Here is a 20,540-nt window from a genome sequence, read left to right as displayed (position 1 = left end):
TCAAAGCCACAAACTTATGCATGCACGTAAAGCATTTATGCTTGTGTGTTTGATGCGTGCATCCGCTACGCATGTGCGTAAAGCGTTTATCCATGCACACTTCTGATAGTGAAGAAAGTAACAGAGAACGTTATTGAAAAAGAAAAAATTTCGATTGACAAGTTAGTCGGTATTCTCAACATAGCAATTACAGGGCTTGAACAGTGAAACTTTGTAACTGAACAAGAAATTATGTCTTATTATAGAATTAAAGAGAAAGTATTAGCACAAAAAACAAAGCAACTTAAATAACTTACATTGAAAGAATTGCTTACTAAAGTAAACAAATAAATATTAAGCTTTTTTTTGTAAATTTTGATACCCTTTAGAGCATAATTGCTCTTTGTTTCATAAATTATGGTTTCATATTTTTAATTGTATAATTTCTGCATGCCATCTTACCAGGTTTAAACTGATGATCTATAAGCCGGAAAAACCCCTAATCCGGAATCGCCGAAGTACCGACGAGTCCAGATTACGAACTTTGTACTGTATCACTTTTTTTCATTTCATTTTGATGAAATCTGGCCATAACAAAGCAGATATTTCTTTCCCAAGAATGAGAAAAAACTATAACATTCTCTCTCTCACAAAAAAAAAAAAAAAAAGAAAGAAAAAGAAAAAAAAAATTTTTTTTTTTTTTTTTTTTTCCATTAGCATGATAGTAAGTCAGAAAAATAGTAAGTTTCATAATCAAAATAATGAAATGCAGCAAATAAAAATACTTTATAAGCATATCACAAAATACGTCCATAGCTGGTATTAAAATAAAAATAATAAAGATTTGAACCAATATCACAAATTTAAACACAATAAAAGCATTTATTTAAATAAATAAAGCAGTATTTAAATTACAGAGAGTAAAACCTTAACCTGAGACCTAATAAAAATCATAATAAAACATACCTCTTACAAGAGTGCAGACCAGATTCACAAATTAAAAGTACACAAAATTCGAAAAATTCCTTTTATTTCAGTTCATTCATAATCACATGAATAACTAGGAAAATATATATGCACATTTTTATAAATAACATTTTATTATACTTTAAAGAGTAAAAATTTGTGAATTAATAACAATATGTATAGATAATTATTAAGAGTATTTAATTAAATATACATAACTTTAAATCTATGGAAAATTTTTTAACTTTATAAAAATACCACACAAACAACAAAAGTAAATATTTCTCGATTAAAAAATAAGAAACACTTTATAAATCTACTCACAGTTAGAATTTACAGGCAAGTGATTTCATACAGACACGCAGAGTTATTTTTATTACATAAATATATATATTTTTAATAAAATCAGAGAGCTAGAGAATAATAAAATTATAAAAATAACACAAGCGAAGGAATTGTAAGATAAAATTTTCAAAAATCAACACAAAATAAAAATTAACATAATAAATTATATATCTTAAAAATATTTGCAGTGTTTTCTCATACACATGTTAGCAATACTATTAAATATATACATAATTATGAACATTACCCAAAGGTAAAGGAAATAAAGTTATGAAAAGAAGTTGAAAGTTTTTATCACTGGGATGATAAATTGCCAGAGATGTAGGGGGGGGGGGAAATTACAAGATTTACAATATTTAACATCATTATATGTGATTATACACATGCAGAGACATAAAATGAATACATATGCAGAGTGTTTCAAAAGTGTTTAGAAAATGTAAAACAGATAGAGGGGGCAAAAATAAACAGATTTTGCAATGGAATGTGGGTGCAAGGGCACTGATGAGTGGTAGGTAAAAGCATTCTGCTGGCATAAGCTGGTAGTCCCTATGCAAATGCGAAGTGGTACGCATTATTACACAAACACAATTGCACCAACATGCATTTTATCTACAGGGTTTTGGCTTAAATGCAGCAGTTACTCAAACAAAATACAAAGAATGATGATCAAGATCTCGTATCAACTACGAGAAGCTGCTGCCCTTCCATTTACGGCCCTATGGCTAAAATATATGTATATAGATTTGCATACATCTTGACAATATGCTCAAATTATGTTTATGACAGCAGAATGCCTTAACCTACAACTTAACAATGCAACATGTCATTTCTGTACACACATTACATTACAAAATTTGCTTTTTTCAGCCTCCATCTTTTTCACATTTTTGCCAGATTTTTTAACCACCTTGTATATGTAAATAAGTGTAATCATTTTATACCAAGGAAGGGGTAAGTGATACATTCTTTTATCAAAAGCATGACAAAGATTCCAAAATAATTTTTGTTACTAAGATATAACTCATACATTTTACAAAATTATAATAATGAATAAAAAGAATAAAAGCTATCATGAAATATGAAAATTAAATGACATTAGAAATCATCATCTTAAAAAAATATACAAGAAAGTTAAATTAAGTAATTCATGTAATGTAAGAAAAGATAATAAATTCTTTAACCTCCTCTCCCCTTTTGATCAGAGAATGAAATTAGAATATGCATTCTTATCTTCTAAAAATATTGGAAATAAGCAAATCTTCAGAATAGAGTCAATGTGCTATAAATTTTTACTAAATATCAAAATAATGAAATAAATAAAATTATGGAATTCTAATTTTGTTTATATGACTATAAATCTACAAATTGTAAGAATTTAAATTGCAGTTTTAATTAATTAGCGAAAATGATTAAAACTGAACAGAAAACATTTTGTACTTATAAATGCATAACAAGTATTACATATCCTAGGCTATACCATCCCCAGAAGTATTTTATCTCTGGTCAATTACCGGTTTTATTCAAAAGCAAAAACCACTTCGTAATTTCATGAAGCAGAAATATCATTAGAAATAATTCTTTACAAAAGAGGTTTTTTTTTTTTTTTTTTTTTTTTTTTTTTTTAAATATATATATATATATATATATATATATATATATATTCAAAAAGTTAGAAATAACAAGACAAGTTTGTAAAGTTTTGGAAATTTAATAAAACCATTCTAAATAAATATGCTTGATTGCTCTAGACGTTCTGGAATCTAAGGACACAATTAGAGCTTTCCTTCATTATTATTGGGCATAGTTATTATATGTGATACAACAGAAATACATTGCAGTCTACAGCTAGACAGACAACTACGTACACTTTTCTATGGATTAAATACTTTTAAAGTAGTTATAATAAAATAAATATTTAATATTTTCAGCTCTTAACTATAATGTTACATCTTAAGTAATTGTGCGATCTTCAGAATAAGAAGAGGTAAAATTTCCTTATAGAACTTTACAGTAAAAGACTAGCTTTATCTGGTTATGATGAAAATGCAGTTTAAATTAGAGAACTGTAGAATATGACTCAAAATGTTTCCATGTAACAGCAGAGACTCTTTGTACATGAGTAGTAGCCCCCAACTACCTTTCAAAAACACATAAAATAAAATCAGTTGCTGGGCAGCACACTTATGAAAGAAAAAGACAGAACAAGTAAAACAAAAGATACTATATCATATCCATAACATGAATATTACTTCCATAACCATCATAGACAATAGACAATTATCTATATTACAGCATCCAAACAACTAAAAGTTATCTAAGAAGATAAATTAATATCAACAGTACTGAAAATATATTCAAAGTTCAGAAGTACAGACATAAGCATTTTTAAATGTGATTGTATATAAAACAATCACTATTAGTAAGGCTTTCCTAACATAGCTTAAGAACTTAGATTTAATGTTTGCAATGCTAATTCCATCACATGGAGTAAAACAATAATTGGTCAAATCTTTAAAGATTAATATGCAACAATAGAAAAGCTGCCATTTAATCTGCACATGACTTGCATTTAAGAATCTTGAAAACAGTGTCAAAAATAACTTGCATTACTCCAAGAGACACAAATGATCACAGAATTTAATAACAACGATTTTTCAAATAACTGCACATTTTTATAGTTGTGAAAGAATAAATTAAATGTGAAGGAATAATTGTTAAATTACTTTTTTTCATAAATATAGATCCATTAATCAATGAAAGATATGCATATTAATTTGAATTTGAATTGTATTGCCAAAACTATTGCAGATTAGTTTACTTCTAAGAAGAAAAATCACACCATTTGTCTTTCAAGCTTTCCACCTGAAATCAGTGTTAAATAAAAGTTCAAATTATTAATAATTACAGATCCATTACTTATATACTTTGCACATTACCATACAGAGTGATTTTTGTGCACACACTTTCATTTAAAAGGTTAGAGAGATTTAATTTACCATGCACTTCACAGATAGTACAAACAACTATCAAAGCTAAAAAGACAGAAACAATAAATCATTTTACATAGTGGAAAGGAAAAACAAATTTTAGGTATTTTGAAATCAGAATAAATTTGGAAGAAGAGAACCATAAACGTTTCAGAGAAATTTAGAAATCCCCTTTGACCTTTACCAAATTGATTATATTATACGACTATTTCAATAAATCATAATAAAAATATTATATTTAATTAAGTTATATGATTAAGCTTACATTCAAGATGCTTTTTAAATTGTATCAAAACAACAAATGACCTGGAACATAGAGAAAAACGGCACATGAAAGAAATATTGGAGAAGAAATACCACAATATTCAAAAGTGAAATAACCAAAGAAATGAAGATATATGTTTTTATTCCAGTTTTGTCTACTGTTATCAATTCTTCTTCAGCTTCCTTAATGCTACTGTATGTAAAAATACACTGAAAGTAGTTATTTAAGTCAAATGTTTCAAAAGGGAGGGAGGAGAATTCAAACATTCAAACAGCAATTAATGTTCTATTTTAATAATTTATTACAATTATTATAAATATATGCTTATTTCATTAATTACAATATGTATGGTATTAGGATGCACAGGCCATGCATTACATTATGCATTAAAAATAAAATGAAACAAAGAATCCATGATCAAAAATAAAATAAAAATTTGAGTTTATGATTCCTTTCTATGAAGCCCCATTGTTATTTTTATGATACCAAAATCACTTAAAAGTTTTGTAAACAAATTTCCTGTAATTGAGCTCCCCCCCCCCAAAAAAAAAGTTTGTTTACAACAAGAATTTAATGCTTCTGTAATCTTAACAGAAAATTCTTCAATAACAGTTGAAATTCAATAGAAATGAAGCTTACAATTTGTTAGCACAAGCAAGCTTGTACTGCTATTTCATTGGGGTTTTTTTTTATTTCCACAATAACTGTTTCTTCTGAATTTGTGCTTTTATTGAAATTTCTCCAATGAGCAATTTTTTTCTGTCAGAATAACATCTGATAGGCATTCATCAAAATAAAGAAAGCTGAAGCTATAAAATGCTTAGATTAAATTTTATAACCAATTTCCTACACTCTGCCTCCTTCTTTCCAGTTTTGAATTTGTTTCACTCTTAAGATATTCTATCCCAGATATATTCTATTCATCTGATATGAATTGCAGCAACTCATCATTTCCTTTTGAAGCATTCCAATGACAAAGATTTTCATGCTGTTTTAAATTATCTTTCCTGTTATAGCTCCTGGGGCACAACTTGCAAGCAAAAACTTTAGGAAATAAGGCATGGACAACTTGATGATGACGTCGCAAGCTTTTAATTCGTGAGAACTGCTTGTTGCACACAAAGCAATATGGCTGTCTTGCCTCAAAACCAAGGATTCTTTCTCTTTTATTTCGAAAACGTACACTGCCTTCAATTTCATTGCCACCATAATAGTCTATAAATAAAGCAAAAATATACATGAGGGCAAAATTGAAGAAAACACACATACAGGTATACTAAATTATAAAAAAATTCAATAAACAAAAATTATACAAAAGTCTATTCTATTTTAAATAATTCAAATGGAAGATGACATTCGAGAATATATTGATATATATTTATCTGAAAAATAAAATGAATAAACTCTAAGAATAACAAAAGATAATATAAAATGTATTAAATGATTGTCTGGGATTAAAGAAATTGACTGAAAACATGATTGCAGCCTTTGAATTCAATCCCATTTTTTATATGATACACTTACATTCAAAATAATATACATGTTTAAAATATCAATATGTCTGCAGCGATGAGTATTAGAAAGGATAAATTACTTTAACATTAAAGCTTTTAAACACATAAATAAAGATACTCTAACTAGAAATTAAAGAACATATTTTTAAGTACTCAATAATTAATCAATAACATTAACAGATCCGAGTCCTCCATCTTACTTAACAGTAGTTTACTGTTAATACCATTAAAATTTTGTTAAAATAATTATAAAAAATTTTATGATCATAATTTTTGCTTATAAAAAGAACAATCAGAATAACTGAAATTGGTTTTTGTTAAAAAGTTTGCTTTAATTGTTAAAATAGTTACACTAGCCTTATGCTATTTAAAACCAGCAGCTTAAGAGAAAAATTAATATAAAATAAATTTCGGCTCAAGCCCAAAGTGTGGTAGTCCAGCTTCAACCCATATTAGGATAATTTAACAATAAACATTAGTTGAATATTTTATCATACCTGACTGTAAATACATTTATCTCATTCAATTTTTAAATTTATGACAATTTAAACTAATCAACCTAAAGTAATCTTAGTTAAATAAAATATATAAAAATAAAGTGTATTGCTTTTATGGTACATAGCTGAAGTCAATTTCTAAATTATTAACAAAATTCAGCATAATTTATTAAAAAAAAAAAAAAAAAAAAAAAAAAGAGGCCACCACCAAACTACTTACAAATGAAAACACTGAAATAATTTAATATTCATACATTTATTTCAGAAAATGCAATACAATATTTAACTTAAAATTTACATAAAATAAGAAAACCAAGTTTTAAATTTTCTAAAGATATGAATACTGATTTGGCATAACCCTATTTAATACAATGTGCACTTTTAGTAATAAAAAAACACATCAAATTAATAATACATCTTAATTCAACTATGAAATGAATTTGATTATGAACTTACTGCAAAAAGGAAAAAAATTGCATGATTTATAAAGCTTAAATAAATATACATATATATTTAAAAATGACTATTTACATAACAAGATCAGATTTTGGTATGACTGAAATAAATCTTAGTAAATCATCAATAAATGGAGTGTTTTATTCAATATACTTGAAAACTTTGACAGATAAATAGGTGCATATGCAGAAAAAAATAACATAATATGATATAAAAAAGATTAAATGACAATCATGGAAAAATCATAAAAAATTTCTACTAAAATTTTAGATTACCTAACACAGACTATTGGAAACCAAATAACTAAGTGTACTTATTAATAATATTTTATACAACTTATTAAAATTGCAACCTCAATATATAACATATTTTTATTAAATAGCCATGCATTCATTCTTAAGTACTTTTGAATTTGAAGTATGATTGTAAAATATACTTTGATGTTTTTCTCTAACACTAGCTTAAAATGCACGTTATTGGAAAAAAAAATAAATACTTTTAGGGACATAAAAATTACATTTATTATTAAGTGCGAAAACTGCATGCATCTTCCAGCTTTCAACTGCTATAAAAAGTAAAAATTTGATTTTTAGCACATTAGATATTTATTATTTTGGGCAAGTTTTCTTTACATGAACTGGCAAACACTTCTTCCACTTGAAATTTTCAAAACAATATGAGCATTGGTAGAGTTTCAACCATGACTATGCTTATTTTTTTTATATAACAAATCTTTTGATTTAAATAATTTGATGCACTTTTCACATGGGAAGAGCAAGTTGTTCTCAACTTTATCAGTTATGTATTTCAATACTGTTTTGAAATCTAGAAAGAGTGCCATATTTTTATATAGAATTAAACCAGGAATAATAATGCATTAATAAAAGCTCAAAATATGCATAATTATTTTTGATGCTTAACTTATTTTTTAAAAAAAGAGATTGTAACTTGAAATCCAGAAAACACATATCAATTTGCAACTTATATATGTATACAAAAAACATTCTTTTTATTTTATATACATGCAATGCAAATAATTTTTTTTTATTAAAAATATAATTTTCATCACTTTTTAATGAATAATATATCAATTAAAACATTTGTGACTATACCTGCATTATTTCAAGTAATGGCATTTTATTACATAAGAAATTCTCAAAGCTACCTGCTTAATTTAAATGAGTATTACTTTATTTAAACTATATAATCGATTCTCCGATTTTAGAACAGAAATTATACATTTAAAAGTGAAATTTTAAACTATGACAAAAGTACATGTCAAAAAATCCCACATTTCAGGTGAATGGAAAAATGCTATATAAATGAAATACTACCTACATTTATTTAATCAAAGAGTAATGTTTTTCTTTATCTACAAACTAACTTTTTCAAAATAAAAAAATACTGTTTTTTTCCTAACCTTCTTCACAGCATGATTTTGACTTCCTTTGATTTACACATTGTCATAGAAGTATTATTTAATCGAGTATGTATGTACCTTAATTTTCTACTGGATGAAATAACGAAAAATAGTAAATTTAAATATTAAAAGAACTTATTTAGTTTTCCTCTAGACTGAAGAAATAAAATTTTTCTCCTTTAAAATACATGAAATAAAAAAAGTAATGAATTCATGAATGAAACACAAAATAAACAGAAAATACCTTGATAAATTTAATTGATTCAGCAAATAAATGTTTTAATATTTTGAAAATATAATTACATTAAAACTTATTAGCTCATTGCTTCTACATGGCATGCAAATATAATAGAAAAACAGTAAAAAAAATAGTTAAAAACATTATATCCATTTAAAGACATAACTACAATTGCCTCTGCAAGTCTTCAAGTTGTTTCCTGAAATGTTCTTTTTGTAGAAGTACTTGAAATTTGGTTTGGATGGTATCTTTTCATATGACTCCATTTAGAAGACCGCCATTTAAATGATGCATTGCATACTTGACAAAACAGTAATTTTGTTGAATGAAGATTGAGGTGCTGCTTCAGAAGTTGATTTGTTTTAAATGATTTGGAGCAAAAAGGGCATGGAAAGGCATCACTGCAATCAGAATGCCGAGAAAACACATCAACAACAGAATCTGTAAGCAACATTGGAAGAATTTGCCCATCTGAAATAAACAGTCAAAACTTCAAGTTACAAATCAAACTTTTATTCGACAAAATAACATGCAAATTAAACATAACAAAGAATGATGGTATGTTTTCTAAAGATCATAACATTATTATAAAGCATATTATTATATTTTAATGCTGCTTTATTTTCAATACATAATATTAAAAATAACTTTATACAATTATTTATTTCATTTTAAATATTTTCATAAAATAAGATCTTTTTATGATATAAAAATCTCAATTTTTATTTATTAACTAATTCTTTTTTGCACATTAGCATGGATTATCTTCAACAATTATAAAATAAAAAATTAATTAAGTTATATTAATAATTCAAATACATAATGCCAATTTTAAAAAATAGGTAAAACTAGGTATTAGAACATTCAGCACTTTTTATTCTACAACAAAAAAATTAACAAAATTTATTCACTTTAAAGCTAAACATTAGTTTTTGAAATATATATTTCTTCACTTAGCTCAGCTATAATTAAATCTGCTATTCTTATAAACATTAATAAAAAAGAAGGAACTTTTTCCCACAGGCTTTTTATTTGATAATCTCAGCAGTCATTTGAAAACAATAAATATTAATTTTTTCAAAATTTGTACATATAAAATACACTTTTTTAATTATTAAAATGTCATATATTTTCTTATAACACACCACAGTTATTTAAAGATTTTGTGCAAACGCAATATTCAAATAGAAAAACTGTAAATAATAAAAGCCTTGTACACAGAATAATCCTAAATTACATCACTAAGATATGAAAAAAAAAATTAAAAAAAAAAGTGAAATATTCTATGATTATATAAATTAACCATTAAAACTCTGAAAGTTAAATATAAGATAGTAGAAGACTTTCACTGGCTTCCAGCTTCAGACTCAGCAGGGGTTAAGTGGATACAACAACTGAACACTGAACACTAGTACACTAACCCAGGTTTGAATCCTAGTGAACAGGTGTTAGTTACATGGATGTTTTTGTGATTTTTTTCATGTGTAATATGAATATAAGCCAGTTTTTCTTAGATAATCATCCAAAAAAGCATCTATTTAGGCAGCTTTCCTGAAATACAAAAACAAAATGTTCTAATGCCAATCTAAAATTTAATACTGACATATTCTGAAGATGTATAGTGAGGTAAATTGTTTGTCCCATAATTTATGCTTTTTCATACATCTCATTTCCTTTCAATAACATTTTATTCCATGCATACATGCTAAAAAAATTAAACATTTAATTATAAGCATTTTAAGGAACAACTATTCTCTATTCCATATATTACTTACATAAAGAAATTGTTTAATCATTTATCTCAAAGCATGCAAAAGTCATCTGCCTAGGAACAGAGAAGCCTGAAAGAATTTCTAAAGGTAACTGGCTCATAAGCATGTAACACATGGAGAAAAGAAGTATGAAAAACACCCAAGCACTCACCCCATTTGCTAGAATTGAAGCCGAGTTGAGCTGTTCAGTGGTCTTATCCACTCAGCCACTAGTAGGTGCCTTTAAAAACATGATAAATTAAACAAATATTTAATTTTAATTTCTGTTAATAAGTTTTACAAAATTAAAAAAATTCGAATATGGATAATTGATGAGCATGTATATCTGTCTAATATGTATAACTGATGAATTTAATGACATTATGAAAAAAGAATATAAAGCATCACATATGTAAAGCATCATACATTTGCACATTAGCATGCATTCTCAAAACGGAAATCAAATCTTAAAATTTTCAAAATGAAACCTATTAAAAATTAAAAAGTGACAAGAACTGAAGAAATGGAAGAATAGAATACTTTTTAAAAAATAAATAAAAAGTAGCTAAAATTTGTACTTAAAAAAAAAAAAAAAAAAAAAAAAAACCCTATTATTTTACTTGCATAAAGAAAGAGTGCATTCTGAATATTCAACAATTCTGATCTTTTTTTACTGTACCACTTTTGTCTGCATATCAGTTTTTGTCCCTATCACTTTTCAAATAAAAGGATGTTGCCACCAAATGGTAAAAACATGTATTACTTTTAAAGAAAAAACAGTGAATATAAAAAAACAAAAAATGTGTAGCAACACAAATAAAATGATGTTACTACCAAATGTTATTGCCATTTATTATTTTTAAAGAAATAATACAGTTCATATAAAAGGAGTGTAGGGCAATACTTAACCCTCTAAAAAAAAAAAAAAAAAAAAAAAAAGCGTTAGCAGAAGAAAGTCTAAGAGCAGACTGATAAATTGCGACCTCAAGTGAGAGCATAAGAAACCTTAACAAAATCTGAATCCTTTCAGATTTTCTTTTTAATTATTATTACTGTTCTTATTATTTTATTTACTTCACAAAGATGAATAATTTCTTGAATGACAAAATGATACTAAAAAATTATTGGTTTTAAATATAGAAAATATCTGTTACATTGAGAGAATTCGGAAACAAAATAATAAAGTAGTATTTTCCCTTTTGCACAAACTTCAGAAGGAGAGTTGTACAAAGAATTTCATACGTGTTCCACATATTAAATTCAATATTATAACTCATGCACAATGTAAATTATTTACATTTAATTATTTCTTAATCACGATAATGTTACTCTACTAAGATATTGCAACACAGCTGATACTGAAATTTTATTTAGTATTAAAGTTAAACATTTTTCTATACAGCTATATGCAGAATATAAAAAAGTGCAAGTCGAAATATGAGTGCACAGGTGTACAAAATTTTAAGAATCTCAAAGAATGCAAATACTCTGATTTTACTTTACCACTCAAAGCACATATTTTAATTTTATCAATACAAGAAATACAAAAGATTTTTTATACTGGATAAAATTTCCTGCCAATTTTAGCATTCTTTACATACATTCATCTATAATGATAAAATGCTTTTCAAATATTTAGTCTCAAAAATGGAACCTTTTATAGTAAAAAAAAAAAAAAAAAAAAATGTAGAACAGCAAACATGAAACAGATTTTAAATCTGTATGGGGTTTAACTGCTTAATTTAATTATTTTAACATTCATTATAATAAATGACTACTCAAACATAAGATTTTCAGTAAATAAAAAATAAATTACATTTTTAAAAAAGTACTAGAACAAATGCAAATTTAATATATATGCAAAAAGATTTAAAAATTAAATAATCTTTTTTCATTAAAAAGTATTCATAATTAAAGAATACATAAGATGAGAGAATTTTATAATGTTTAAATCATACATAAATAAAAAGGATAGTTTTACAGGACTTCAGAACCTGCCTTGTAAACAAAAAATGTGACACATGCAAAACATTATCACATTTATTATATACACACATATGTACCTTGCATGCATGCAAGAATGCCCTTATTGCCAAGATAAACAGCTAGTAATGAAATTAAGAAAGAAAACTCGGAATATCTCTGCTGGTAGATATAACTCAACAATAACTTGCCTGTAATAAACTTCAAGTCAATGAAAGGTTTTACATAATAAATTAATGATTGTAGAATCTTCAAATATATACTCACTGTTGTGGTAAAAAAATCTTAAATCAACAACAAATTACTAATGAAAATAATACATATTATGTATGAATTTAATGCAAATAATACTTAATACTCAAAATAAAAACTCAAACCCCAAAGGTTTAAGAGGTGACATTGATCAGAAAATAAGAGCAAACATCAGAACTGCATAAAAAATGTTTTATTTTTAAATTAAAATCAATGCAAATGCATACTTTCACATATAACTCATTACTGCAAAGCCATTAATAAATCAGCATTAAACAATCATCAAAGGTCTGAATTTTTATTGACAGATAATTCTGACACTTAAATTATTTTAGGATATATGGCATCTGATATTTCAAATATGCATATTATCATCATAACATGTACCAAAAAAGAAACAGAGATTGCTCTAAAAATAATTAAAACTTTAGCAGTTATACTGTAAAATCATAACTGAGAAAAGAGAAAAATCAGTGGTGAATGTTACATGAAAACAAGTAGATTCTTATTCAACTACTACGCATAGTTATATACATTCGTATTTTTCTTTAAGGATCTTTTGATTAAACCTACCTAACTGCATGACACCAGCAAACTCATTTATTATAACTGATATTAATAAATTCAAAAATTTCTCTAAAACTATACAAATTAAAACAAGACATATCACAATATAATTTGATTTATAAATGTTATGAACATCAAATATTTAATTATTTTACTTCTTTATTTTAAAAGATAAAACTGATTTACTGTTTTTAAGAGAAAAGATGCATATTAAAAAGTATCTCTAGGATGTTACATGGATAAAAATTTATGACAGCAAAGTATCAGTTTCTTTATTACATAATTTTTGTAAATTTACAATAAAAATATACATTATAGCTACATTCTAGTACTAATGCCATGATTTTATACACAAACTGAAAACAGATAATAATCAAAATGAAATCCAAATTAATTCAGCCAAAGAACATATTTTATAAAAAAGAAATCTCACTCTTTAGAAAAGAAATGTAAGATTAATGATTTTATTTTGAATGAAATTTTCCATAATCACAGTTATTTTCAAAATGTATATTATTTGAAATTTCCTTCATGAAAAATTGCTTTTTCATTCTTTGTTACTTTGCACTGTTTAATTATATGAATTAAAAGAAAATAAGCACCTAGCATATGGTTTATATGGTTTGGAAAAACTTTAAAATATTCACCTTACATGTATACAAAAATTACAAATCTTAATAGACTTAACAGATTGTGATCCACATATTGAATAATAAATATATATTATATAACATTTGATCCTGAATAAAATATACTAATCATTAATGATAATTTACGATAAATTGTCAACTCATTATATCAAGTCTGGAGATGAAAAAATGATAGTTATAAAAAAAAGGCTAAAAGAATTACCCTCCAAAACTTAACAACAAATAATGATTTGATTCTTTTATGATCCTCCCTTTTTTTTTTTTTTTTTTTTTTTTCCCACATATAGAAAGTGGTAACAATGAATAATGCTTATCTTCATAACAGATAGTGTAATTTCTTACACAAATTGACAGGATATAATGCAAATCAAAGGCAGAGAATATTAGCATACTGTCTATTGAATGCTTGCCTTACCTTTTTAGCAGTGATAGTTAAATGACACAGAAATACAACATAATTATACTTACACGTATTTCTAGCATTTGTGAAATATGCATATTTTCTGTTTTCTTTTTACTTGGAACTATACTTTTAATTATTTTTACACCAAATGTAAGATAATAGAATAAAATATAAGTACCATTATAAATAAATTTCTCTCACGTACATGCACTAAAAAGAAGAAAAAAAAAGGGGGGGGAATCGAGAACTATGCAGTTATTTTTATCAGCATATCTGCTCACACAACAAATGCTCACAAATAGTAAATGTTGTATTCTATGGACTATTTGAAATGAGTCAAGTATATGAAATTCATATATAATTTGATATTGTTTATAAATAATTTGATATTCTTACATCATTGAGCCAGGTATATAAAATTTGATATTCATGCATAATTTCATATTTTTATACTTTATTCTTTATACATAATTTGATATTCTTTAACAGAAATAAAAAAATTACCCATTAAAATATCATAAAATCAAGATAAAGGGAAGAAAGTCTGCATTTTCTTCCCTAAGTAAATAGCAAGATTAAACTTATAAAATTTGCATGGTTGCATGACATTAACCACAAATGTACACCCACAGAAAGAAAATTCAACAAATATAATTATCAAAAACATTATTCATTAATGTTTTAAATACAAAATCACAGACAAGTATCATCCTTTAATTAAAATAATAATAATAATAATAATAATAATTAAAAAAAACCATTCCCATTTTATGTAAATTGCTGATCTGTAACTGTCTTTAACATCATGATGCTAATTTTATATATTTTTATACACAAACAAAAATTTTGATTCAGAAATAAGTAACAATTAATGACTATTATAATTAATAGTATTTTCTTATATTTTTCAAAAAAATTAGAAAGTGCAGAATGAGTTTTCAGCATGTTGAAATTGTTAAAAATTTACTCTTAATATCACAAAAATGCTCAAACTAGTTTCATTAAAATATAAAATTTATATAATATTTTATATATAATAATATATTTTTATGCATAAAAATGTCAAACTTTAAGAATAAAAAAGTATCTTATTTACAAATGGTTTATTTTATTTAAATGCGCAACAGAAATTACATTTACATTTTGATGAATCAAATTGTAAGTAATATAAAATTTCACAAACAAAGTAAATACATCTATAAATTTTTCAGTTCTGGACAGAAAAGAAATATAAGGAAAAATAGGTTAGAATAAGGTAAAAGCAAACTCATAAAACCAGTTACTACAGCATACACACATACAGGGTAAAAAAATGGCTGTTAAGATACTTAAGTTATACACGATAATTGTTAATGAATTTTATACACAGCATGGAGAGTTCTTCAAATTTCATTTACAGTTATAATGAATATTCTTGCAAATTACCCATACAGTGAAAAAAGGATACTTACATATTATCCCATCAATTGTGAAACCATAAAAAATTAGCATGGTTTAGTGCCAGTTATGGATAAACATGATGTAGCGACATACTCAGAACATTTATGCTTTTATTAGATGTAGCCCCAGCTAATTCTTTGCTTGGTTTATTTGAGTATGGCAAAGCAATCAAGAGTTATCTGTCTCAATTGTTTCTCAATAAGCCACTTTTTTTTAATGAACTAAGATATAGCGAATTAACTAGCTGTATTTTTTCCCTTGCATAAAAAAAAAAAAAAAAAAAAAAAATCAAAATTTGGGACCTGCTTTCTACAGAACAGCCCTTAATTTTTCAGAGTCATGGAATCCCATCATAAAAAAAGTGGGTATATTTTTTTAATGGAATTTTTAAGCTCTGGCCACTACTAAGGCCAGAGGCATAGTCATTTTATTATGAAGGCACCTAATAGGCAGCCACCACTACTTCCTATGAAAGGACACACAATTTACATCCATGCCTTTTACAGGATTTAATCCCGGGCCCTTTGATACGGTAGTCATGATTTTATAATCACTAATCACTTTCCCATCTGGGTGGCTAAAAACGGTGGGTATAATGGTCATGATATGGTTAGCTGAAAATGTCAGATAAAATGGCAACAGATTAGAACAAACAATTACCTGCAGGAAGCTTATACTCATAATACTATGCTTGTACTCATTATATATGTTTTGAACAGAGTTTCTGATAAATTCATTGGGCCTAAAAATCTGTAGAAATCCAAGAAAGCCTTTAAGGAAGAACACAACCAAAGCAATTTGTATACTGATTGTTTAATAAATACACAGGTGTCAGTTCCTTCATAATTCTGCAGGAAAATTGGTGCCACTTGGGCGAGATCTCCACCAAATGCTTTGATGGCAGCCAGCTTTCACTTTTGATAAGATAATACATAAGTTATAAAAAAATTCATTTTATTTTGTTTTATCTTATTCTCACTTCTAATTAATTTACATAAATAAAAGGTAAAACAAATAAATGAATACATTTCCAAATGAAATACCAAACTCAAACAGATGATTTGAATAACAGCGATATAATTTGATTTTGATATTACATAGCTCAGCTAGAAAGAGTTCAGTGGCATTTAAATAAGAAAAAAAAAAAAAAAAAAGTTACTGAAAACCAAAAATAATGTCATTAATTCAAAATTAATACTAATTAATAATTTTATCAATAATATTATGATTAAACACGTTTTTCAGAGAAAATTAGCAAACTAGCTATAATGAATGCTATACCACAGCATCACAGTTGTACACCTGTGTAACATTTACTTCAGGTATTCTTTAATGCAAATGGCTGATTAAGAATTGTGCTTTACATAGTTATATATATCATTTTGTTTTCTAAGGTATAAGAAAATGCAGTTAAAATGGCGAGGGGTATTATAAATATCAATAACTTTAATATTTAAAAGTACTTGACATGTTAAACAAGTTCCAAAGTCATATATATATAAAGAAGGCAAAAATGTACTTCGTACCAAATATATTATTTTTATACACAATAAATATAAAAAATTGGATATGTGGATAAGTAATGAATAATAAAATCTATAAATAAAAATGATAAAAAAAATATAAAGAAGCCAAATTTATAAAACCAAAGGATGACACTCTGTTATGCCAGAGATTGAACTCCAGTCTGTGAATAGAAGTCAAAAATGGCAGTTTGTATCAAGATAAATCATAAAAAAGTTATGATGCTTTTTTTTATTATTTATTCATTACGCACTGAGTTTATAACTTATAATTAAATACTGCTTACATTTATCTTATATGATAGCTTTAAATAGGTATTATTTTATATTTCCTCTGTTACATAACTATGATATCTGCAATACAATTATTATTTCTGTGACATGATATACTACTTCAGAAATAGAGCGTTTAAACTCCTATATCCAAAAATAATTACAATTTTTTAAACAAAATTGAAGAAACTACTCTTACTAATTATATCTTATATGAAAACTGGTGGTTTGTAATAATTAGATAAAGAGATTTGTATTTCAAGCAGTGATATAATATTTTTCATTATTGTTAAATATATCTTTTCTCAAGATTTAAAGTGTATTTCCAGATATATACTTCTGAGTTCCAGATATATGCTTCTTAAAACTAGGCAAAACAACAACCTTGTGTTCGGCATACAGAATGTTTTGCTCCTTATGAAGAGAGACCTCTACGTTTTCATCTCAAAATCGATAGATTTTCAATTAAATCCATGCCAAACAAAAAGTTGCTTTTTTGCCTAACTGTAAGTTTTATTTTGGCATATTCCTCTTTTCTTTCTTATTATTATGCATATTAACAAATCTATTTTTTTTATGTCATTAAATGTTCACAGTTAGTACTGCATTTAAAAGTATTAAGCAATTTCCAAGAACAGCTCTGATTTTTGATGTTACTACTTAAATCAAGGTATGCAAAATTACATTTAGTTCAAAAACTCATTTCACCCTTTCCAGATAATGACATTAACAAAAATATAAAGATGAAATATAATTAACAGATCATTTATGTAATTCTTTTCATCTCAATTTTATTTAAATAATTAGATGATATTCTTTCCCACACTTTGTGTGTAAATTTCAAAAAGTTTAATTAAAAATTTCTATAATAAATATAAATGTTACAGTTATGAAGAGAAATACTGTTACTCTTACAATGAATAATCTATAATTTAATTAAAAATTTCCATAACAAATATAAATGTTACAGTTATGAAAAGAAATACTGTACTTCTACACTAAATAATTTATAATTTCTTTCCTAGCATCATTATGAATTCATACTTGTGATGAGATCCAGTAACTGAAACTGATTTAACATCAGTTGTAGAGCTTGCAGTAACATTATCAAAACATATTTTAAAAAATTAGATGAGAAGACAGTCCATAAACAAAACAGAATTTAAGTACAGCAAATGAATAATAATCACTATTGAATGCATCATTCTCTGTTAGCAATTAAAACAAATTGTCATTTATAAAAAATTTTGATCTTGTAAAACAATGTCCTTTTTCCTAAATCTTTCAAAACAACAATGAAAATAAGTTGGAGTACCACAAACACTTATCTTTTTACATTTTAGAAATAAATGTATTTTAAGAATCACATAACATATTTCTGTTATTCATCAAAATAGCAGTAAACCCAAGCAAATCAAGAAGACACATACAATTAAAAAGAGACTAGAGAGATTAAAATTTACTATATTTCCAATAGTTATATAAAAGCTAATTTATCATATTATTAAATATTTAATTCAGAGCATTGAAGAACTAATTTAACAACTTTCATCTGTCAATTTTTTTTTTTTTTTTTTTTTAAGAAAATCTTATTTGAATCTTTTTTTCAGTTTTTAGTATTTGAAAGAAAAAAAAAAAAATTACTACACATGTTAATTTCGAAATAAAAATAATAACTGAAAATGTAAAGTTGCAAAGCACGTTATTTACAATATCTGTAATAAAAAAAAGGAGACTTCCAAAATGATTTTTTCAAAAAAATTTTCATACTTCATTGCGCATTTCAAAATTTCATATATCCACATCATGATCACGACGTAAATGTGCATTAAGGGCATTTTTCCAAGAGAATCTCTTGTCACACATGTCACATTTATAATTCTTTCTTTTCAAAAAATGAATTTCTATGTGTCTATTGAGTGTGCCTGAATTATAGAAACATTTGTTGCAGACTGGACAAGTTGGCCGAGATGAGCTTGTATTATTGTCTAGGCCAGATGTGAAGAGAATAGAAGTTGAAGATGTGCGCTTGTGAAACCCAAATTTCCGTTTCCATGAAGAATGGTGAAGTAGCCGGTTAACTAATAAGCAAAATACCCTTCTTTAATACAAAATTTATAAATATTTTACCAAAAAAAAAAAATTCTCATAAAAAATAACACATTAATTTACACAAAGATGTATAGAATAATTGGTACTCTTCTGTTATTGGGGCTGGATTTAAAAAATGTATGTGTGTACATATGTATATGCATATATAAGTATACACACACACATACTACATGTACGTACAATATACACATGCCTACATGAAAACATCTATCCATCCATACAAGCATGCCATACATACCTATAATTCTGAATTTGGACCCGATAACAGAAGAGTACCAAATAATTTAGCCAAAATTATGCGAAAAAAAAAAAAGATATTAAAAATTCAGAAGAAACTTCAATAGTTTATTATAAGTACATTATTCAATACAATAATTTACTTGAAATTCATAAATCAAGAATTTAAACTTCATGAAATCTGTATTAATTTTAAAACAATATATTATTAATTATTAAAGTATTATGTCACTAGAATTACTTCAAGGTATAATACAGCAAAACAGCCTATTAAAAATTACTAAACAAATTAAAAACACTAAAGGAAAACAAATTATTTTAATTTAAATTAAGCCACTTCCAAAAAGTATAAGAATTTATTTTAAAATACATTATAGCTCATTAAGGTATTAAATCACTAAAATTACATAAAGGCATATTACTATAAAGGAGTCCATTTAAAGTGTCTAATTTAAAATCACTAAAAACAAATAATTTTTAATAAAATAACTCACTTCTTAGTACAGAAATTTATTTAAAAATGTCAAATTCATCTAAAACCAAACTAGTCTGCAATTTGAGATAATTGTTATTTTGGATAAATATAGACAGATAAATTATTACTTAGAAACAGAGAACTTTTTCTGTACGTCTAATGCATTAGAAACACTACACTATTTCCAGACATCAACGCTCAGTT

At 25.7% G+C, this 20,540-nt stretch overlaps 1 protein-coding gene across 8 annotated transcripts in view; it reads right to left on the bottom strand.

The window, feature by feature from the left end:
• Positions 1-20,540, bottom strand: part of LOC118204383 (uncharacterized) — a 281,241-nt gene that overhangs the window by 137,470 nt on the left and 123,231 nt on the right. The window contains exon 5 of one of the 8 annotated variants that reach the window (XM_085813766.1): positions 1,076-5,760. The exons of 5 other annotated variants lie outside the window; for them this stretch is intronic. In XM_085813766.1, the coding sequence (XP_085669892.1) occupies positions 5,462-5,760 (299 nt within the window). In that variant the 3' untranslated portion in view covers positions 1,076-5,461. Of the gene's footprint in view, positions 1-1,075; positions 5,761-8,696; positions 9,142-19,288; positions 19,594-20,540 lie in introns of those variants that run through there. 2 more of the 8 variants (XM_085813768.1, XM_085813767.1) reach the window with 2 other exon arrangements.

This window comes from Stegodyphus dumicola, chromosome 3, assembly GCF_044657685.1.
Source record: "Stegodyphus dumicola isolate Sdum_Otavi_A_Nest chromosome 3, ASM4465768v1".
In the NCBI taxonomy this organism is placed as follows: Eukaryota; Metazoa; Arthropoda; class Arachnida; order Araneae; family Eresidae; genus Stegodyphus; species Stegodyphus dumicola.
The sequence above is the reverse complement of the archived record's forward strand: the minus strand, read 5'-3'. Positions and strand labels throughout refer to the sequence as shown.